Source organism: Pipra filicauda, unplaced genomic scaffold, assembly GCF_003945595.2.
Source record: "Pipra filicauda isolate LSUMZ 115617 unplaced genomic scaffold, ASM394559v2 scaffold347_size1265977_pilon, whole genome shotgun sequence".
NCBI classification, from domain to species: Eukaryota; Metazoa; Chordata; class Aves; order Passeriformes; family Pipridae; genus Pipra; species Pipra filicauda.
The window spans coordinates 1226204-1248169 of NW_024104473.1; the positions used below are offsets into that span (position 1 = coordinate 1226204).

Here is a 21966-nt window from a genome sequence, read left to right on the forward strand (position 1 = left end):
GATTTCTCGCTGTGACGTGCCTTTGTTTTGCTGAAGTCCAAACAAAACCCCAGGAAACTGTCTCTCTCGCCTTGTTTCTGAGGGCCCAGCATTAACTGCAAAGAAACACTTTGGTTCTTCCTAAGAAAAAAGACTGGAAGACACTGTAGTAAGAAATTGTATTAAGAAGTGGCTATCTCAGCTCAAATTCCTGACTTAAGGAAAAGCACTCCTGCAGCCTCGGGCAGTTCAGTTCTCTCTCTTTCTCCTGCTGTTAAAGGCATTTTCTTTTAGAAGAGAAAGCAAAATGTGGTGGAACTGAGTCAGATCCACGTGAGGACATTTGAAAGAGGCCCTAGTCCAGGCTCCCCAGAGCAGCTTGAACCGTCCTGTTCTTCAACTTGAGGCTGTTTGCAAATGCTTTTTGCAAAGCCAGGCCTCACCTGAGCATCAGCACAGTTCATGGAGCAGAGGTTTTCAGGTGAAACCAAAAAATTTATCCTAGCTTTTAGTCCCAGCTACATAAGGCTGGGCAGCTGCTTCTCAATTTGCTTTTCTTTGAGGCACACACTGATGTGAGGCAAAATTTGAATTCTTCCTGCACTGTCAAACACCTTGTGGGGTGTCTGTCTGTTCACACTGCTCTGTGCTTTCACATCCCTGGATTTTCCCTCATGGAAAACTGTTTGACAGAGGGATCATTGGGCTTTTTGTGTGAACAGTCAAGCAGACTTGCACTGCTGGAGCTCCAGTGTTTTACTCCCGTGGTTTGGCTTTAATCCAGGCAACCAACCTCATCACTAAGAAGGAATTACTGGCGACAGATCCTGACACAGATGACAAACAGCTGATCTACGAGATAACAACTGGTCCCAGAAATGGTCATGTGGAGCACAAGCTGAAACCAGGGACGGCTGTGACCACTTTCACACAGGGTATGGAGCTGGGCTGTGTCCTGCTGCTTTTTTCCTTCCTTTGTTAAGGAAAGAGAAGATGGGAAGGGAGAAGACAAGGGGCAAATCTCCAAAGTATGTAGAAAATAAGCCTTGGACTTTCCTCTCAGTTGCAGAAATCCTGTGATTTCTTAGTAGATGCCAACCTGTGTCCTGTAGCACACCCAGGTTCTCCAGACTTGTTAGAGCTGGAGACTTGACTTGGGACAGTAAAGAGGAGTTGTAGATCATCACAAGGTCTGGTAGATGTGTAGCCAGCAGTGCAGAGCAATGTGTGGAAAGTTCAGTCTTGCAGGGCTGAGGGGCCCTCCATCAGGAAGGGGAGGTGAGGGGGTTACTGCTTCCTGTGGAGACCCCGATCCTTGCGGTGATGTATAAAACTGCCGTTGGATTTCTGTGTCGGCTCACTGGATGTCTCCTCCTGGCAGAGGATGTGAACCAGGGCCTCATTCGGTACGTGATGGATGAGGAGAAGGCTCAGGAGACCACGGACAGCTTTCAGTTCCTAGTGAAGGACAGCAAACCCAACGTGGTCAGTGGCAATGTCTTCCATGTCCAGTGGTCTCTCCTCAGCTTTACACACACCAGGTAACTGTGATTGGACCCTACAGCGTGGGAATGAAATTCTGTCCATGAGGAAAGGGGCCTGCTGGGCTAAACCACGGAGCAGCTGCCCTCTGCCCAAGTCCCTGGTTATTAGTGTCCCTCGGATTTTCCATGGAGGCCACACTCACCCTGAGTCCATGGTGCTCAGTATGACACAAACACACAGAGTTTGCTCCTCAGCCTGTTATTTCTATCTGCTTGATCCCTTTGCAGCTACAAGGTCAGAGAGAGCTCCGGCTCCGTGAGCGTGACCGTGAGGCGGGTCGGGAGCCTCAACCAGTACGCCATAGTCATGTGCCGCACCGAGCAGGGAACGGCCACCGCCGGCTCCGGATCACAGCCGGGACAGCAGGACTACGTGGAGTACACGGGGCAGGTAGGCTGGGGCCACCGGGAAAGGGACGGTCTGACCATACCTGCCCTCAGGCCTGGAGGAAAGAGCTGATGGAAAGCGATAAAAACACCGAGGAAGTTGCAGGCCCCGGTCCCAGGAGAGCAGCTGGCTTCCTGCCTTCCAGGTGCAGTTTGAGGAGCGGGAGGACACCAAGGCCTGCACCATCGTTATCAATGATGATAACGTCTTTGAGGGCACGGAGAGCTTTTCCGTGGAGCTCAGCATGCCGGCCTATGCTCTGCTGGGGAACGTCACCCGGGCCACTGTCACCATCGCTGACCCCGAGGATGAGCCCACGCTGCAGTTCGACAGGAGGACATTCCATGTCAGCGAGAGCGCTGGGTTCCTCTCGGCTCCTGTTGAAAGGAAAGGTGGGTGGAGCCAGGAGGGAGCCCCATGGGAGGGACAGTGGCAGAGGGCAGAGGTCTCCACCAAACAGAGGAAAAGTATTTCCGTAGAATTACGTGTTCTTTTCTCTTGCTTCCTAGGGGATACCAGCAGCACCGTGTCTGCCATCTGCTACACCGTCCCCAAATCCGCCACGGGAAGCAGCCTTTATATGCTGGAATCCGGCTCCGACTTCAAGTCCCGGGGGATGGCAGATGAGAACCGGATTGTTTTCGGGCCGGGTGTGACCGTGGTGACCTGTGACGTGATGCTGATCGATGACAGTGAATACGAAGAGGAAGAGGAGTTTGAGATCGTACTGGCCGATGCCTCGGACAACGCCCGCGTCGGCAGCCGGGCTTCAGCCACCGTCTTCATTGCTGGTCCCAACGATGCCTCCACAGTGTTCCTGGGCAATGCCACCTTCACCGTCAGCGAGGCTGCAGGTGAAGGGTAGGGGGGGCTCCCACGGAAACAGACCTGTCCAGAATGTGCAGAGAGGTTCTGTGATTCCTTCTGCCCCCGTGGGGAAGGCTGGGGGCAGGAGCGGTAGTGAAAGGAGAAGGGGTGCTGAAGGGAAAGGAATGGATTTATGGTGTGTACCTGGCTGCTTTCTCACCTTGTTCTCTCTTGTGTGCAATTGGCGATGCAGGAAACATTGAGATTCCAGTCCTCCGCCAGGGACCTGATCTCTCAACCCCCACCTCTGTGTGGTGTGCCACTCGGACGTCAGACCCTCCGTCTGCCAGCCCGGGAGTCGATTATGTCCCCAGCTCCAGGAAAATAGAGTTCAGGCCAGGCAAGACCGAAGAGGTGAGGAGCCACTTGGACTCCTGATGAGTCTGCTCTGTCTGGTGACACTTCTGCAGTCTTTCTGTGCAGATCTGCCATGGTATGCCTGACATAATGGCTTTACATTAGACCTCCAAATGTGAGTGCTGGGAAGGAGGAAATCTTTGCACCTCTAACAGCAGGACTTCTGCCTTCCTCCCAGTTCTGCCCCCTGACAATCCTGGATGACGCTCAGTACCCAGTGATAGAAGGGCTGGAGACATTTGTTGTTTATCTCAGCTCACCCCATGGAGCCGAGCTGGCAAAGCCATTCCAAGCCATTGTGGCCATCAATGACATCTTCCAAGATGGTAAGTTACCCCTGGCAGCTCCACCTGGTCCATCCCAGCCTCTTGGCTTTCTGTGGAACCAAGCTCTTCAGCACTGCCTGACTCTTTTTATAACCCCCTGCAGTGCCCAGCATGCAGTTCATTAAGAACACCTACACGGTGAAGGAAAAGGAAGGGACTCTTCACATTCCCATATTCCGCACCGGGGACCTGAGCTATGAGTCCTCTGTCAGGTGCTACACCCGGAGCCAGACAGCACAGGTGATGGAGGATTTCATGGAAAGGAGGAACGCGGAGGAGTCCCGCATCACTTTCTTGAAAGGGGAGAAGGTGAGCTGAACCTGGCTTGGGGGGGAATAAAAGAGACATGGCTTGGAGAGGCTCAGATCTCCTCTTTGACTCTGCATGGCCAGAGGGAGCTGACAGAGGCTGTCCAAACTAGTCTCTTAGACAACACAAATTCTTGTCCTGGCAATATGACCTGACTGTGAAGGGGTTGTTTGTTTCATGATTAAACTAGTTAAGTCCTAAAGTGCAAATCCTGTGTGTTAGGAGGACTCGGGGTTGTTGTAGCAGAGAGCTGTGGGTTTGTGGAAGGAGGGGCCTTTGCTGCTGTGTCTCATCATGTGACCGTGGGGTTTGTCCACACTGAAGCAGCATCCCTAAAAATAAAAGTGTTTCTTCCAGGATAGGCAGCACTCAGACATGAAACCCTGGATAGGGAAGTACAGCCTGGCCCTTGCATGGCTTCATTTGATTTATCAGTATTTGCTCTTTTCTCCTCTTTGCCTGGCTTCAGGTGAAGAACTGCAGTGTTTATGTCAGTGATGACTCTGCCTTTGAACCAGAAGAGCAGTTCCAGGTCTATCTCGGCAGCCCACTTGGAAACCATTGGAGTGGAGCTAGGATTGGGAAGATGGACATGACAACCATAACTGTCACCAATGATGAAGATGGTAAGTGAGGATGCTCAGCAAGGATGTTGTTGTGGTTCTGAGGGAGTCAGCACAGTCCCAGCAGCAGTTTTGGGTAAACATGGATGCCTTCAGTGCCAGTCACAGCTCTGTGTGCAGGTCACTGGTGTGCACTGGGCTGGGCTGAAGGGAGGGATGAATAACAGTCCTTGAACCCACTGTTTGTCCTGTTTGCCATTCCCCTGCAGTTCCATGGGGAGTTGCTGTGCTTCCCCTCCACAGCATCACAGCCTGGGGAGATCTGTGTGGAAAAAGGGGTTGCCAGGTTCCTCTGCTGTGACTGCAGCACCAGCACATGGCGTGGATTGGAGGGCGTGTGGTTCAGCGGGAGGCAGGGACAGGAGAATAATTTGCCATCCTCTGTAGCTCAATACATTTGTTGGATTTTGCCCTAATTCACATCCAGCCCATTTTGGCCCCCGCTTTGTGGAGCCCCTTGCTCTGAGGGTGCGTAGATGAGTCTAAAAGGAGCTGAGCTTCTCTCACCGCAGGTGCTGAGTGTCCTCCACCTGGAATCAGTCAGGTGTGCAAACCCGGGGCTTTTTCTCCACTGCTCTCCCTTCAGCCCCCACCATCGAGTTCGAAGAAGCCGCGTACCAAGTGCGGGAGCCGCCAGGCCCGGAGGGTGTAGCCGTGTTAAACATCAGGGTGGTCCGGAGAGGGGACCAGAACAGGACCTCCAAAGTGCGCTGCAGCACCCGGGACGGCTCCGCCCAGGCCGGCGTGGATTACTATCCCAAGAGTCGAATGCTCAAGTTCAGCCCAGGTAAAGGGTCCTTATAAGGGAGGGTGAGAGGTGGGCGTGTGACCAGGGACACTTTGTGCACGTCAGAACATTCAGGAGACTTGGAAAACGCCGCTTGTTGCATGAGGTTTACAACACGACGCCGGTCTAACTGCTCCCGGTGACTATAAGAAGGCAGAATATGCCCTTAGATTTTGGGGGTTAGATTTGATTTGGGATTTGCTCTTGGGCTCAGCACAGTCCTTGTGAGAAGAAAGACCTGTCCAGCTCTTCAGTGTGTTTCAAGTGGAGTGCAAGATTTTTCCCCTTCCTCCTCTGGCTGCTGTAATTTTGTTATACAAAATAGCTGACGTGTTTAATGGAGGGTGATCAGACCAGAGAAGGAAGCACTGGCACATGGCAGGTGAGAGTGGAGTCATCCTCAGAGGATGTAAGTCTCAACAGAGAACTAGTTGTCAGGAACAGCTCAGAGCGTGTTGCTGGACCAAGAAGCCTTCACCAAACAGCTCTGCACACTACTGGTGTGAGAGACAGCAGGGGTGGGAATGTGCTTTGCGTCCTAGATTTTTAGTCCAGACAGCTACAAGACAGCCATTATTAATCCTCAGATGGCGTCTGCTAGTAAATCTATCACCAGATCGATTGGATCAGTTGTCATAGCTGGAGTTTTATGTCTAGAGCAGACTCCTGTGGGGACAGGACTAAATTATTAGCGGCAATGAGTGGCAATAAAATTTATAATGTGTATTTTCTCATAATGTCTCCATGGCCACAGCCTGGAGCAGGAGCTGTGCAGGGTTTTCACAAGAAAACTTCAGAGCAGTCTCCAATGATGGATCGAGTTCTCTCTGTTTTTCTTGCATTCCCTCGCCCAGGTGTGACCCACATCGTGTTTAAGGTGGAGATCATGTCCAACGAAGACCGGGAATGGCACGAGTCCTTTTCTCTGGTGCTGGGTCCAGATGATCCGGTGGAAGCAGTTCTTGGAGACACCAGCACTGCAACAGTGACTATTTTGGATCAGGAGGCAACAGGGAGCCTGATTCTCCCAGCACCTCCCGTGGTGAGTCGCTCGTTGCAGCGGATGTGATTTAGTGCCCTTCAAGTACAGACTGAAATGAAATGAAATGAAATGAAATGAAATGAAATGAAATGAAATGAAATGAAACGAAACGAAATGAAATGAAATGAAGAGCTGCAGTGACCGTGTGGGAGGGAAGGATGGCTTTTTCCAGCTCTTCCCTCAGCCCCAGGTGAGTGCTGCCGTCTTGCATCCCTGCAGGTCGTCACCCTGGCTGACTATGACCGGGTGGAAGAAGTGACCAAGGACGGTGCTAAGAAATCCCCTTCCCCGGGTTATCCTCTCATCTGTGTCACCCCCTGTGACCCTCACTTCCCCAAGTACACCGTCATGAAGGAACGCTGCAGTGAGGCCGGGATCAACCAGTCTTCAATACAGTTCAGCTGGGAAGTGGCAGCTCCCACGGATGGGAATGGAGCCAGGTCGCCTTTCGAGACCATCACTGACAACACCCCCTTCACGAGCGTCAACCACAAGGTACGGGCACGGCGGAGCAGCAGGAGCACGGAGATTAAAGCGCACAGTCTCCTCGGGTTTGGCGCTTGGTGTGGTGCTTCCTCGGGGCACTTTTCTTTTTTGTTTTTTTGGCACCGTTCTTCCCTGAGCCTGCTGAAAGCACCACTTGTTTCTCCCTCCTCGTTCCCCCAGGTGCTGGACAGCATTTACTTCAGCAGGCGGTTCCACGTGCGCTGTGTGGCCAAGGCTGTGGACAAGGCTGGCCATGTGGGGACCCCCCTGAGGAGCAACATGGTGACCATAGGCACAGACAGTGCCATTTGTCACACTCCTGTGGTGGCAGGGACAGCCAGAGGGTTCCAGGCACAGTCATTCATTGCCACGCTCAAGTACCTGGATGTCAAGCACAAGGAGCATCCTAACAGGTATGAGCCTGGAGAAGTGGGGAGTGCAGCCCTTCACCAGCGCCCCCGGGCTTACTGAGGTGCCTGGGATCATTACCTGGGGAAATCCAGCTGAAACTAAACATCAGGCTCACCTGGCTGGGCTGGGCTGGGCTGGGCTGGGCTGCTGTGGGTTGGGGGGGGGATGCATGAGGCTTCTGTGCCTGCCAGGGCTGCTGTCTTCCGCTCTCTCATGTGCTGCTTGTTCTAGGATCCACATCTCGGTGCAGATCCCCCACCAGGACGGGATGCTGCCCCTCATCTCCACCCTCCCGCTGCACAACCTGCATTTCCTTCTCTCCGAGTCCATCTACAGGCACCAGCATGTCTGCTCCAACCTGGTCACTGTCAGAGACCTCAGAGGCACCTCAGGTAACCTTGAACTTTACTTCCTGAATGTTGGAAACCAGGGAAGAAATGCAGAGAAGACGGCTTTGTCTTCCTCTGGGCTCTCTTGACATCATGTAAATAATAATTAATCTTGTACTAATAGCAGCGACCAGAGCTGCCCCATTGGAGATGAGATTCCATGCATGGGAATCTTTAAACATTGCTCTGTTTGAAGAGATTGTGATTTCCTGCTTTTCAAATCTCTCTTGTGATATCCACATGGTTAGAGAGGGAGCTGTGGGGTTGGATTGCTGTGTCTGGGTCACTGAGGTCTCCCACAAGGCAACAAGAAGCAGCAAAATAAATTCACTGCTGAAAAAAACCAGGCAGATTGTGTGTCTGACACTCCAGGGAATGAGATCCATACTTGTTGCATGGTGGGCAGTGGGTTGTACTTCATTCTGATAATTCCATACTCAAGCTGTTCCTCATTTCTTAAAGGTTAACTTCAACCTTGAATGAATAGATCCCTAAGCTGGATTTTTAGGATTCTTACCCCATTCCTATAACATTTTTCCCCTGTGAAGACCTGTGTATATTCAGTTTGACCTCCAGGATTACCAAGGGAGAGGAGCTCCCGTGGTTCAAGAGTGCAAATGAGACCTCAGGCTCTTGAAAATCCAGAGGGATCAGTGTCCTGATGTCTCTCCATCCCAGAGGCAGGGTTCCTGGACGAAGTGACCCACGACAGCTTCGTCCTGGGCCCGGGCTATGACCGCCCTTACCAGCTGGACCCCGCGGTGAGGGAGCCCAAGACGATCCAGCTCTACCAGCACCTCAACCTCAAGAGCTGCATTTGGACCTTTGATGCTTATTACGACATGACTGAGCTAATTGATGTCTGCGGAGGCTCAGTCACCGCTGACTTCCAGGTGAGAGGCCACATCCAGAGCTGTTCCACGTAACCCAGATCTTTCTCTGTTCTTAGGCTTCGTGCTCATGTGTAGTTGCTGCTCTGTACAAGCGGATCGTGGCTTTTCCCCCCTTTCACCTGGAAAAGTGCTGTGTGCATTTAATTCATTTCTTTTCCTTAGGTTAACCTAGGTTTTATTCTCTGAATCTTCAGAGCATCAGCAAAATATTTTTTCTTTAATAGAAACCTGCACTGGAAATACAAAACATCCCCAGCTGGGCTCTATTCTTTTACAATTTTGACTGTGTTCTCACCCAGTAGAAATGAGCAAAGGACACAGCAGAGACAGATGAGTGTGTGATCCACAACAGAGTGAGGTCATGGGATTTTTTTTTACTCATTTCTTAATTAACACACTAGCAGAGCAAAAGCCAAAAATGCTCTTTAAATTAGTAGCTTTCACTATTCAGTGTGTCTCACTGCCCTCTCATGGCTGGATTATCCATGTACATCCCACTCCAGTGAGTATCTCATCATCCTTAGGTTCTTGCATTAAATTCCCAGTCAGAATGTTATGGCCAGCATAATCCCTTTTAATTCCTGCCAGCCTGGAATACTTTGTTAACTTTCCTTTTATAGCTCCAATTATTTGCACAAATCCAGAGGAGCTACTTGGCCTGAACAACTGCCCAATGGAGCTTGTGGAGCCTGGCACCAGCCAGGCTGGAATGTCTCCCTGAACTCTCTGGGGCTTGCAGAGTACAGCTGCACTCTGTAGATAATAAATGGAGAGCTGGGGGAGGCCTGAGCAAGCAGAATTGCTGAATTTTAATTCACAGCCTTGGAAACTAGGGGGTTTTGAGGTGAAATTGTCCCCGCAGCTCCTTTGTCCCACGGCACCAAAGAGCCTTAGCCCTGACCCTGATTTAAACACAGGTTTGTCTAAAGTACCTACTGTCGAGGTAAAGAACATTCAGACAGTCACCTCTGCCTTCATTTGGAAGGTGCACAACCCCCTTTTTTGGGTTTTATTGCCAGGTACGGGACTCTGCTCAGTCCTTCCTGACAGTCCACGTCCCTCTCTATGTGTCCTACATCTACGTGACAGCGCCGAGGGGTTGGGCTTCCCTGGAGCATCACACAGAGATGGAGTTCTCCTTCTTCTACGACACTGTTCTCTGGAGGACAGGTAAGCCCGAGGCATTCCGAGTATTGGCTCCTCCTTGTTTTGTCCTTTTCCTTAGTTTCTGCGCTGCCACCAGAGCCCTGATCCCTGAGGCAAAAGGCGTGCAGGCTGAGTCCAGGCATGCCTGCCCCTGTGCCAGCTTAGCCATGTTCCCCCAGCCCTTCTGCTCGTGGGCACCGTTGGCACTTCAGGAAAAGACCTCTCTCTTCATCAGAGTCCTGTGGGATATTTGGAGTGATGTCTTGGACGCTTTTCAGGGGTACTCGTGTGGCAGCTGCAGTCATGTTCCCCTGGCTCTCACAGATGGGGGGAACTCAAAAAAACTTCTGCTTGGGGGAGACTTAGGTGGCACGTGGATAACGGAGGAAGTTTAATAGCTGGCTCGCTGGAGGATGATCCCAATTAAACCATGCCTTCTGGAGCTCTCCCAAATGCTTCTGGGGCTGGCAGAGCCCACCCGAGGGGTGACTGTGCTGGGTGTGCTCCCCAGTGCCTCTGTCCCTGCAGGGATCCAGACGGACAGCGTGCTCTCGGCCCGGCTGCAGATCATCAGGATCTACATCCGCGAGGATGGCCGGCTGGTTATCGAGTTCAAGACCCAGGCCAAGTTCAGAGGTGAGAGCAGTGACACTGACAGAGGCAGAAATCAGTGAAATCAGTGAAAACAAGGCAGCAGAACGAGTCCCCCTTCCCACCAGGAGCCCCTCTGTGCTGAGGTGCACGGCACGGGGCCTCTCCATGCTCTATCTTACCTGTCACCTCCCTGTCCTCCCCCTCCAGGGCTTTTTGTCATGGAGCACCACAGCCTGCCAGATGTCAGGTCTTTTTTAATGACTCCAGAGCACCTGGGAGGGATCGAATTTGACCTGCAGCTGCTGTGGAGCGCTCAGACTTTTGACTCCCCCTACCAGCTCTGGAGAGCAACCAGTTCCTACAACAGGTGAGGATTCTGGGTTCAGTCCCCTTCAGAAGCTTTCCACGGCACTGTATTCTCCCTGGTGCCCTTCCAGCAGCCACAGCGATACTGTGGAATGCTCAGGAGCCAGCCTTGGTCAAGGGCTGAGAGCTGGAGTGTGCAGGGAGCTGCTGTCAGGGCTGGAAATCCTCTGCTGAGGGAAAAATCAGCTCAGCTCCTTATGAAGGTGTTTTTCCAGCAGTGAAGCCATGGGTAGGTAGATCCCAGAGGTGACTGTGTATTTCAGAGGGTCACATTAAACTCGCTAGGTCCCTTTTGTCCCTCAGGCAACTACTGAGTGAACATTTCTGGGGCCAGGAAGAGGTGCTGCTCTGGGTGAACACAGGGCCCCATTTGATGACCACAGGGTCTTCTGTCTGTTCCCAGGAAGGACTACTCCGGAGAGTACACCATCTTCTTAATCCCCTGCACTGTGCAGCCCACACAGCCATGGGTAGAGCCTGGAGACAAGCCCCTGCCCTGCACGGCTCACGCTCCAGAGCGGTAAGGAGGCCCCATCCCCACGGCAGCAGGACAATGTCAGCCCATTTGGGGTGTTTCTGGGGTCTCAGCAGGTGCGTGGGACAGCACAACAGCAGCAGGAAGGGAAAAGGGGAGGGATGGAACCTCCTCCTTTGCTTAAGAGCTTCCCTGCAACCAAGAGTGTCTGCGCTCAGGGGGGTGGGAGATCACTGTGCTTGGGGTGCACATGTGTCCAAACCTCACCTCTCCATGGTTTCCTTCCTTGTCCCAATTCCAGATTTTTGATCCCCATCGCCTTCCAGCAGACAAACCGCCCAGTTCCCGTTGTCTACTCCCTAAACACAGAGTTCCAGCTGTGTAACAATGAGAAGGTGTTTCTGATGGACCCCACCAAATCCGAAATGTCCCTGGCAGAAATGGATTACAAAGGGGCTTTTTCCAAGGGTAGGATTTATTTTGGCTTTGCCTCTTTTACAGCAACAAATGACATTTTGAGCATGTTAAAGCCCTGTAAGAAAAGAATGTGCTTTTGTCACCCTTACACCCCAAACCCTTCCCAAACCATCCAAACCTTTCCAAACCCAGAGCCACGTGTGGTTTGACGTGTTAGTCTCTAGCAGTGACTAATTCTCTTGTTGGAGAATTTCACCTGTCCATCTTTCTCCCCCCCTCCCCAGGGCAAGTCCTGTATGGCCGCGTGCTCTGGCACCCGGAACAAAACCTCAATGCTGCGTACAAGCTGCAGCTGGAAAAAGTCTACCTGTGCACGGGCAAGGATGGCTACGTGCCTTTCTTCGACCCCACGGGCACTGTCTATAACGAGGGGCCCCAGTATGGCTGCATCCAACCCAACAAGTACCTGAAACATCGATTCCTCCTATTGGTGAGTCCTCTGCTTCTGCTTCCTCTTTGGGAGCTTCTCCAGCAGCAAACAGATCCTGACTGCAAAGGGGTGAGGAGTGTGTAGTGCCCTGGCCTCCCTTTGGAAGGCAAGAGAGCCTGCCCCCCTCTTCATAACACCTCTCTGATTTCCAGGACCGAAACCAACCTGAAGTGACAGATAGGTACTTCCATGATGTGCCTTTTGATGCCCACTTTGCCTCCGAGCTGTCCGAGTTCCACTCGGTAAGCAGCATGCCCGGAGTCGATGGATTTACTCTCAAGGTGGATGCTCTCTACAAGGTATGTGCTTCTGGTAGCCCAAAAAGTAACTTCTCTGTCCAGGATCTCCCAAATGCTTTGCAAATTTTAGGTTCTGGTCCTTCAGAAGCCAACCCTGACACAGAAAATGAAGATTAGGTTATTATTCTAAATATAATCTAAAATTTTAAGATTTTATTTCCCCCCCCAAAGCACTCAGGAAAAAGCTCTTTAAAAACGTATTATTCATGACCCTAAATGAATTATTGAAGCTGGCAAAGGCTGAACACCTCACTTGGTGATCAGCGTTTCTGCAGGCGCTCAGAAAAAAACCCACCGAGCTGCTTTGTCAGAAACAGAGCACAAAATGCACCAGCTCTTGATCACTCGATGTTAAACTGTTAACGTGACCTGTGTGCTCGTCTTCCCCTTTGGAAAGGTGGAAGCTGGACACCAGTGGTACCTTCAGGTGATCTACGTGATTGGCCCGGAGAGCACGGCAGGGCCCCGTGTCCAGCGGTCCCTCACTCGCCGCTGGCAGCGCAGCCGCAGGGACCTGGCCCGAGGCGCCAGCAGGACGGTGCTGGACGACTCCTTGGTCTACGACAACGAGGGCGACCAGGTCAAGAACGGCACCAACATGAAGTCGCTGCTCTTGGAGAGGGAGGAAGCCGCCGTCGCAGCCTCCTTGTCCCAAACGGGCGCTTCCCTGGGGAGCGCCTTTGCCGCCCTCACCCTGCTGCTGCTGGTGCTGTCCGGGGTTTGCCTCCTCGCCAGGAAGTGTCGGAAGGTGCGGAGGAAGCGGGAGGCTGCCAGGGCCGCCCCCGAGGAGCACCCCTTGAACACCAAGGTGGAGCTGCCCCGGGGTGTCCCGAGGGCCATGGGCAGCCGGTGCTGTACCGTGAGGAATGTTCATTCTCTGAGGGAAAATGGCAGCGTCTGCCAGGGGAAGGGCAGGAAGGTGAAGCAGGTGAACCTGGAAGTCAAAGTCCACAGCAATTTGCATGACGGCACAGAAGTGTAACAGAGCACACACTTTGGGAAAAGCTTTTTATAAACTGTAGAACAAACATAACCCAAAGCTGAAAAGCCAAATAAAGTCACACTGGTATTTTTATACACTGGGAGGAGGAGGAGGAGTGGCTGTCACTCCCCTCTGCCCCTTGTGCAGCAGCCTCGCTGCACGGCACCGCTGGCCTTTTCCATTCATGGTGCTCAAAGCTCCAGCTCTGCACTGCCCTGAGTGCCCAGGACATCCAGCACCTCCCACCTTGTCCCTGGGCAGGGGCCCAGCCCCGTGGGGCCAGGCAGCGTGGGGACACCATCCCCACCTGGCATGGGGGGGGGCTCTGTGCCAGCCAGGAGAAGAGCAGGGCCTCTCTGACAGAGAATAAAGCTGGAACATAAACCTGACCCGGTGTGACCAGGTGTCCTTTCCTGCGCTGCCTCCTCCAACTCTCCTCCTTTCCAAGGAGCATGGCAAGGCAGGAACACCACGGGGAAGGGGGAGGGTGTGGTGGCCTCAGGGGTGACCGATCGGGGGGCTCTGCGCCCCCCGTGGGGTGCGGGCGGTCCCCGCCGTGCGGTAGCCCCGGGGCTGCGGTACCGGCCCTGCCATACCGGCCGTGTCCGCCAGACGGCGCCGCGGGTCCGGGGGCTCCCGGGTCCGCTACGGGGCGGGCTCCGCACCCCGCCCGGTTCAGCCTCGGCACCGGCACCTGGGGCCCCGTCACAGCCTCGGCTCCCCCGGCCCGAGCGGAACCGCGTCCCGTTCCCTGGTGGGATCCCAGCGTCGCTATGGCCGCAGCCGGAGCGGGAGCGGCAGCGCCGGACTCGGCACCAGCGCACGCCCCGGAGCGGCTCCTCCCGCCCGCGGCGGTCTCGATCCCAGCCCCAATCCCGCCTCGGTCCTCCGGCTGCGGAACCCGCACCCCGCCCGCTGGGCGAGAGGCGGCACCGGCCGGAACCCGCAGCGGGCATGGGCAGGACCCGGGAACGAGCCCCGAGCACTAAACCGCGGGAACGAACCCCCGCGTACGGACCCCTGGGAACGAACTGCCCAGGAACGAACCCCGCGGGCGCGGGGCGGGACCTCAGGGGTTCGAGCCCCTGAAGGCGCCCTCAGGCGGCCCTTTTGTCCCTTAGTTCGCGGTACGGGAGGCGGTACCGGGCCGGGCTCCCTCGGTGCCGCCTGGGTGAGGCCAGACTTACTGCCTGAGGTACAAAACACTCTCCAGAGTAATCACCCCAACAACTGTATCAGATAGAAACACATCCTTAGAAATAACAATTGCGATGCCAAGGTTTCATGTTTTAAACGTTCTGTCTCTCCCTCCAGAGTTCTCCTGGGAATGTAGGGATGGTGTTTAAGAGCAGCATAAGGAGAACTGACAGTCACTGTTCCACGCTTTTCAGGATAGCAACAGTGCCAAACTGAGCTTGTAACATAGACACTCTCAGGATAGTTTGTATATCTCATTAACACGGTTTGACACTAATGCTAATTCTTCATGAGAAGAATCAGGACAGAGAGGCTGATTTAACACCTAGAGGGATTCGTGGGCTACAATGAGGACACTGACCACAAGCCTGGTGCTCCTGAAAAGGGCAGGTATTGACCTGACAAGTGCCTCAGATCGATCTGTGACAAGAAGTGGGAGGTGGAGTTGGTACCAGAGTCGCTGTCCCTTCACACACAGTTAGTCATTGGCCTGCAGAAAAGAAGGGGGTTCCTGCCTGCTGCTCTCCCCTGTCCCTGCCCCGTTCCCTGGGAAAGTGCAGCTCTTGTCACTGCAGTGTAAAGGTGGGGAAAAGGCAGCGAGAGAAAGGCAGCCCAGCTTGGGGGGTGACCCTCCCTTCCTTCAGCTGCTGGGAAACGTGGCCGGGGGTCCCTCAGAGGCACTCCAGCTGAGGAGCTGCACCACTGCCAGAGGGACTTGGCAGGGATGGGGCAAGGGCAGCTCCTAAAATGCCCAGCTGGAGGAACGAGCCGCCCAGGCCTCCGCACCGAGCCCTGTGCAGGGCATTTGGGCTGCTGGGGAATGGCCCAGCAGGGAGGTTCTGCTCCTGCCAGCCCAGCTGTTGCTTCCAACCGCATGGGAGGGGGAGGTATTTTGTCAGGGCAGTCGCTCATGGAATGGGTTGCCTGGGGAGGTTATGTATCCCCATCCGTGGAATGTTTCAAAATGTGACGTTACTCTTTCCTGGAAAACGCTATGATCCCCCAGTTTCCAAGAGCGATCCACTGGAATGACCAGGTTTGCTCTGACGGAGCTCGCGCCGGTCCCGCCCCCCGGCCCGCCCGGCCCGCCCCCAAGAACGCCGCTGTCCTCGCAGGCCCCGCTCCCGCCCGCTCCCCGCCTCGCTCCCCTTATCCCGGGAGAGCTCCCGGACGGGCCGTGACCGCGGAGCTCCCACCGCCCTTCCCCGGCCCCAGCAGCGCCCGCCGGGGCTGCGGCGGCGGCGGGAGCCCCGCGGAGGGAACGGGGCCGGGGCCGCGCCGAGGGGCGGGGCCGGGTGAGCGGGCGGGGCGGGGCCGCAGGGCCGGGCGGGCTGGGATTGGGCGGAGGCGCTCGAGCGCTGATTGGGCAGCGCTGCCGGCCCGCAGTATAAAGGGCCGGCGGGGGGGCGGTGGGGCCGGTTGTGTGTGTGAGGGCTGAGGGTGCGGCCCCGCTGCTGCCCGGGCTGCGGAGGGGAGAGCGCCTTGGCCGCTGGGTTTGTGGGCCGGGGGAGCCGGGGGGCGTTTAGGGGCGCGTTGTGCTGGGCGGCGGGGGCCGGGTAAACCCCTTCCCTGCCGGGTGACCCTGGGGGAGCCGTGGCAGGGCTGCGGGGCTGTTGCTCTTTGGGTGCCTCAGGGGTTGCCTCGGAATCCCAAAGCCTTTCCCCGTGCAGGGTTACGAGGCGAAGACTGGTCTCAGTTTCTTGGTGCTGCATTAATGCTTTTTGCTCGTTCTGTGTCAGTTTGCAGCCTGGCTCGTGGTTTCCCCTGGTGCTGGGGAGTGGAGGCGAGTTGTGCTTCCTGCTGGGAGAGAGAAGGGCCTTGGGAAGCTGCTCCATGAGCCACAGCTGTGCCGAGCCCGGGAGTCTGTCCAGGTAAGAGCAGGGCTTATACTGCCAGTGAGGAGCTGGGTTTGCTGTTGGCAGATAGAATATGCCCGTGCCTTGAAATGCAAGGACAGGCAGAAGCTGGGAGGGACCCTGAGCACATTTGAAAAGCCCTTGACTGTGGGAGAAGTGTCCAGGAGAAGTGATTGCTTTTTTGCAGGGAGGCAGTTTGTGAGGACAGGGGGGTTGCTGTGCTCTCTAGCAAAACTACTGCCCTTGGGATGTGCAGGGTGAGGAAATGTTGGCCCCGTGTGGGCTGGAGCAAAGGTGTGTGGGTGCCTGTGTGTGACAGCCGTGGGTGTGCAGGAAGGGGGTTCTGGTGCCATTGGAGCTGCCAGGGAGCCAAAAGGGGCACAGTTGTCTGAACAAGGTGCAAGCTCTGTTGATCTCTGTTGACACCTGCACCAAAGGAGATGCAAATTTTCCCCCTCTTGGTTGCAGACTTGACAAAGCTCCCCAGGAAAAGAAGTTTTAGATTCCAACTCCCCTTTATGCTAAAGGTTTCCTTGCTCTCTCAGCAGGATGTGGAGTGCCACCATGTCCCCGAGGTCACCCTTTCTGCTGCTGGGAGAGCACAAGGTGGATGGAGAGGATCCCCAGGCATCTGCAGGCACAAAGGACTCGTACAACTGCGATTTTCCTCCAGCCCTCGTGAGAGGGACTTTGAGGGTACCCTGGGTAATGTGCCAGCTCTCCTGCTGGACTGTTTGTCTTCTGCTGTATTTGAACACAAAGAGTAAAACTAAAGTCAGGTGTGTTCTGGAGTATGTTACACTCGTGCAAAGCTCCTTCCCTCTGTTTATTTTCTGTTCTGGAAAGCAGAGTCTGGGGTTCCTGGTCACTTCATGTTAAATGATTCCCTGAAAATAATTTGGTACTGAAAGGGGAAAAGAGCTGTCTGTGGGAGGTCAGGTGTCCCTGATAAAAGCTTTATGCTTTTTCAGTCAATAAGCTCCTTATATATCTTAGTCTGTAGGAATGCCTGGCTTGTAAAACTCACCAGCTGAGTCTTAGAGGCTTCTTTGAAGAGCTGAGTTCAGGCAGCAAAATTGCCCCCCCAGGAGGGACTCTGTGCCTGCTCTCCCGTGGCTCCAAGGGATCTCTGGCCCTTCACGCCGGCACCGAGATTTTCTCGGGAAGGGCCTCAGATCCCCGGACCAGTCTGGGACACAGGCAAGATCCCCCTGCCTTTAGAAATGAGGCCTTCTTGTGGCTTCCTCCCCGTACCCGTTGGTGGGTTCTAAAGAAGGACTCTTGAAATGCCTTTAGGGCTGTCCATGGCAAGCTTGAGACCAAATTGGCCCCCCTGGAGGGACAGTGCTGTTGGTGCCCCCCGGGTTGGGGCACCCCGAGGACTCCAGCGCGCACCGAAAGGATTATTCGGGGAGATCCTCGGGGTGCCCGGCCCTGGGGAGCTCAAAGCAAGGTCCCTGTCATGGATTCAGGCATTGCTGAGAGTATCCCAGGGGTCCCTGTCCCTGCTAGACATGGAGCTCTCTAATGGGCTGGAATTGGGTTCTAAAAGTGGTGCTCCAAGTGCAAAGGAAGTGTGGGATTGGGATCAAGAAATGAGCAGTGATGGTCCAATTGGCTGTTTTCTCTTGAATATAAGGTTAAGGGCTGCAGGAGTGCCAGGTGTGTGTTCCAGTCCCCAGCATTTGGTTTGCACCTGTCCTGCTCAGACACAGGTCCAACTTCCTCAGTCCTTAACCCAATAGAGGGAGAATGAAGGACTGGCAGTGTTCAGGTGATTGGTGTGACAGGGGTTAAACTGGGAAAACATTGGGGAATTGCTCAGTTGGTCTATTTGCCAAACTCACCCAAACCACTGCTAGGAAGAGACTTTCTGAAAAACTTGAGGCAGAAATGAAATGGAAAACTGAGGATGTTGAAACTGTAATTGCTGAAGCTAAATGTGTCAAAGCAGCAGCTCTTGTTGTGCAGGGAATAACTCCTGTCAGCAGCAAGGTCCCCACTGAAGTGGCAGCTGCAGTTGTTCCTGTGGTGTGGGCCAGTGGAGTGTTCCAGGAGAGTGGAAGAGGGCGGAACCTGTAGGTATTACCCCTAATGTGGGATCTCCACTGGTAAGGCCAACCCAGTATCCTTTAAAATCAGAATGCCAGCTTGGATTGGTTGCAGTAACAGCTGAATTGGCTCATCCTGGTTTGCTTGTAGAACGTGAATGCAAGAACCTGCCAAGAAACCAATGGCCAAGATGATTGATGAGTGCAGGACCTGAGAGAAGCACCTTGAATGACAACCTTGAGGAGTTTCCAGTATTGGATTGCAAAGATGGCCTTTGCTGCATCTCCTTGAACAAGGAAAGCCAAGAAACCTTTGCTTTGGAAGGAGAAAATCTGGAAAGCAGGAAGGAAGCAAAGAAGCCCCCTGACTCCTCCCTGAGCCCCAGCCAGCCCATGAACTGCCTTGCTGGGAATGGTAGGACGGGCTGGACTCTGGATTGCTCCCTCTGGATGTGTGGTAAGACTGTTATGCCAACTTTTCCAACAGCCTGTAAGCATTTGCTGCCTTGGCTAGATGGTGCAAGGGCAGCCTTTAAGCAGCTAAAGCATTCCCTGAGGAGAGCTCTGGGTCTGCCAGATGTGTCAGAAGTGTTGGAAGCATCTTTGCTTGGGAGGGCAAACCAAGGCCAAGGTGTGCAGTGACCCCCCTGAGAAGGGACTTTGAGTTAATGGCATCCCTGCAAGTGAACTTTGTGGGCTGTTCCCCCTGTAGGGCAGGTGATAGTCCCAGCTACAGTGATGGGGAAAATGGTTAAAAGGGAGTCTCAAAAGCTGGAAATTCTCCTGGAGGCTCTTGGCAAACAGAGTTTGCTGAGTTCCCCCTGCAAGAAGGATAGTGATAACTTCTGAGTGCTGGTAGATCCTTTGAATAGATAGCCTTGAGTGTGTCCTTGTTGCACCAGTAGGCCTTGTCAAAGTCCCCATATTGCAGGGATATACATATTAAAGTTAAAAATGATCCTTTTCCTAATCCTTTGTTGGCTTGAGGCTCTCCCCTCAGGAACTGCAGGAACTCCTGGTGCCGCCTGGGCCGATGGATTGGACGCCCCAGCCCCTCCGTTCCTGCCCAGCCCCTGGGTCCGTGTCCAGTGGTGGCACTGCCAGCCCTGCAGGTGAAGTGGGAAGGGCCTTTCCAGGTCTTGTGGGTCACATTGATAGCAGCTGAAGTTGCACAAAAAGGACCTGGGGTCTGTTATTTCTGAGTTCAGAAAGCTCCTTTTGATTGGTGAGCAGAACAAAGTGGATCCTTCAGAGTTCCCATCCGTGTTTGTGTCTCAGCCTGTGTTAGGATTCAGGGCTGTAGCTGTTGTTGTCACTGAGGAGTCAAACTCTGCTTTAAATAATGAGACACTGGCCTGATGGCTGTGTGTCAAGAATAAGGGGGGATGATACCTGAGTGTTGAGATGTAACAAGAGCTGATCCTTTTTGCAGTGGGATGTAGCCTGGAAAGTGCACAGAGCTGAGCCAAGGGATTGAAAGGGACCAAGCAAGGGAGGTGAAGAAAGAAGGAAGAAGGGAAGTGAGGCAGCAGCCAAGCAGCACCAAGCTGCTGTGTAAGCAGGTGAGTTGTGTTGAGGTTCCTCAGGCAGGCCCTGAGGACTTGGAGGGCTCCAGACAGAGCAGAGCTGGGAAGGCCCTCGGTGAAGCCCCTTGGAAGCCTTCTAAGGGTAGGTGTGTATGGTGATAAGTGTTGGAAAATGTCCTGAATGTGGAACAGGAGTGCAGGGAAGGAAAATGAACCCTCCTGTAATGCTGCCATATCAGCTGCAGTGGAGATAGCTCTGTGTGCCCTTTGGGAGCTGATTGCCAGGGCCCCTGGTGGGCTGGAATGATTCAAGAGCATAGGAATCAAAGATTGCCTGGCTTCTAAAACTCACCACTTGAGTCTCAGAGGTTCTTGTTAGAAATTTTAGGTAACACCTGAAGTTTTGTGTGTACTTCTGAGTTCAGTTGGAAAGAGATTGTCCAGGGAACAGGAATGTTTCTCATTCCAGGAAGTTGCCCTTGATGAACTTCCCATCTGAGCTGATGGCCTTGGCAGGAGAAGTGCTCAGCAAGGAGGCTCTTTGCTCCTAGGCAGGAAGAAAGGCCAGTGCCCTTTCTCCCCAAGGCCCAGCCCGGCAGGGCTGGCAGGAGCTGCTGGTGTGGCTGCTCTTTGGGTTCTCAGCTGTGCCCGTGGGGTGGTGACATCGTGTTCCTGCCTGTGCTCCAGGGCAGCCAAAAGCCCAGCCCAGCCCCTGGGCCTTTCTGGGAGCCTGAGCTATTGCAGCACTGGGGAGGGGGGTTTGGGGTTTTTTTCCCTGAAAGTAGAACTATAGGGGGGATCTCTTATCTCACAGTTGTTGTTTTTTTGATGTCTTAATTAATTACAACTTTAGAAGAAAACCTTGTGTAACTTAGGAACTGACTTGCACTGGTTCCACTGAAAGTGCCAAGGAGTTGTAGTGTCCACTGGATTGTTTGTATTGAAGCAGTTTGATGTTTACAGAGGGATAATAACTCCTGTCAGCAGCAAGGTCCTGACTGAAGTGGCAGCTGCAGTTGTTCCTGTCGTGTGGGCCAGTGGAATTCCAAGCAAATGGACAAGGACAGAAGCTGTAAGAATTACCCCTAAGCCAGAGTCTCTCCTGGTAAGGCAAACCCAGTATCCTCTAGAATTAGGAAGCCAAGCTGGATTGGTTCTAGTAAGAGCTAAATTTGCTGCTGATGGTTTGATAGTAGAATGTGAATGCAAGGAGCTGTAAAGAAAGGAAATGGGCAAGATGATTGATTGCTGGGAGCAGGGGCTGGCAGACAGTGGCACTGGCTGTTTGGTTGTGTTTGGGAATGAGCAGCTTGACCTGCCCAGGGTTGTCTGTGCTGGGGGTGGGTTTGTGTCCTGTGTGGCCACAGGTCTGTGCAGCAGCTGGAGCCTGGGCAGGTTTGGGGGCTGTGGTGTGCCAGGCTGCTGAGTGTGTTGTCCCTGTTTCCTTGGAGTGTCCCAGTGTCCCTGCTTGGCTGTTTGTTGCCCTGCAGGCAGAAGAGCCCAGGCCTGAGATGGCTGAGTGTTGGTGTGACCCAGCGTGGGTGTCCCTGCCCTGGGGACAGTCCCCAGAGCTGCCTTTGGCATCCCCTGCTGAAGGGTGGGAGCTGCCCAGAGCCAGCAGCATCCAGCTGGAGGATCCAGGAGGATGCAGCTGTGTTTTCCTGGGAGGTAAGAGGTGGGGGTGCAGGAGCTGGCAGGAGTGTTTTGCAGGCAGAGGGAGGGCAGGAGCAGGAGACTTGCAGGTGCAGCAGCTGTGTCAGTGCTGGATGGAGTCGGGGCTGGGAAAGGGCCCTGAGTGTCAGGGCAGGGGAGAGCCCAGGGTGGCCCTGGGAGCCCTGGGGCTGTGAACAAGTGCAGTGGGCAAAGGAATGGGCACTGGAGAGCTGGGCAAACAGCTGGAGGAGTTGCAAGGAGAACCAGGAGACTGGAATGCAGGAGCAGCAGCTCCCTGTGTGTGTGTGTGTGTAGAACCAGGTGTACTGCAGCCCCAGTGAGGTGGGAAATGAAGCTCAGGAGGCTGGGAACGAGTCCCACACACTAGTTAAAGTGGGATGGACTCTTCCCAAGTGTCTGAAAAGCTTTTCTTTACTGTTGCTTTATCAATTGAAAACTAAAGTGATTGTTGAAGTGTTGGCACTTGTTTTCCTGTGTCTTTGGAGAGGAAAC

General features: G+C 54.0%; 1 protein-coding gene and 1 long non-coding RNA gene across 3 annotated transcripts in view; both read left to right on the forward strand.

The window, feature by feature from the left end:
* Positions 1–13559, forward strand: part of FRAS1 (Fraser extracellular matrix complex subunit 1) — a 99540-nt gene extending 85981 nt beyond the window's left edge. Inside the window, exons 51-73 of the mRNA XM_027741197.2 lie at positions 764–914; positions 1361–1520; positions 1752–1914; positions 2057–2303; positions 2421–2765; positions 2972–3132; positions 3314–3461; positions 3565–3770; positions 4240–4396; positions 4980–5180; positions 6035–6222; positions 6442–6717; positions 6889–7121; positions 7351–7511; positions 8187–8401; positions 9421–9571; positions 10076–10183; positions 10349–10508; positions 10911–11027; positions 11284–11450; positions 11684–11889; positions 12042–12188; positions 12586–13559. Coding sequence (XP_027596998.2) covers positions 764–914; positions 1361–1520; positions 1752–1914; positions 2057–2303; positions 2421–2765; positions 2972–3132; positions 3314–3461; positions 3565–3770; positions 4240–4396; positions 4980–5180; positions 6035–6222; positions 6442–6717; positions 6889–7121; positions 7351–7511; positions 8187–8401; positions 9421–9571; positions 10076–10183; positions 10349–10508; positions 10911–11027; positions 11284–11450; positions 11684–11889; positions 12042–12188; positions 12586–13170 — 4653 coding nt within the window. The 3' untranslated portion in view covers positions 13171–13559. The remainder of the gene's footprint in view (positions 1–763; positions 915–1360; positions 1521–1751; positions 1915–2056; positions 2304–2420; positions 2766–2971; positions 3133–3313; positions 3462–3564; positions 3771–4239; positions 4397–4979; positions 5181–6034; positions 6223–6441; positions 6718–6888; positions 7122–7350; positions 7512–8186; positions 8402–9420; positions 9572–10075; positions 10184–10348; positions 10509–10910; positions 11028–11283; positions 11451–11683; positions 11890–12041; positions 12189–12585) is intronic.
* A 2244-nt stretch (positions 13560–15803) lies between these two features.
* On the forward strand, positions 15804–17335 carry LOC113998458. 2 transcript variants are annotated; one of them, XR_003544455.2, is made up of 3 exons: positions 15804–15860; positions 16107–16238; positions 16769–17335. It is a non-coding gene; the product is annotated as an uncharacterized LOC113998458 (long non-coding RNA). The 2 variants fall into 2 exon arrangements; XR_005564662.1 differs by lacking the exon at positions 15804–15860 and adding an exon at positions 15894–15923.
* Positions 17336–21966: the final 4631 nt, after the last annotated feature.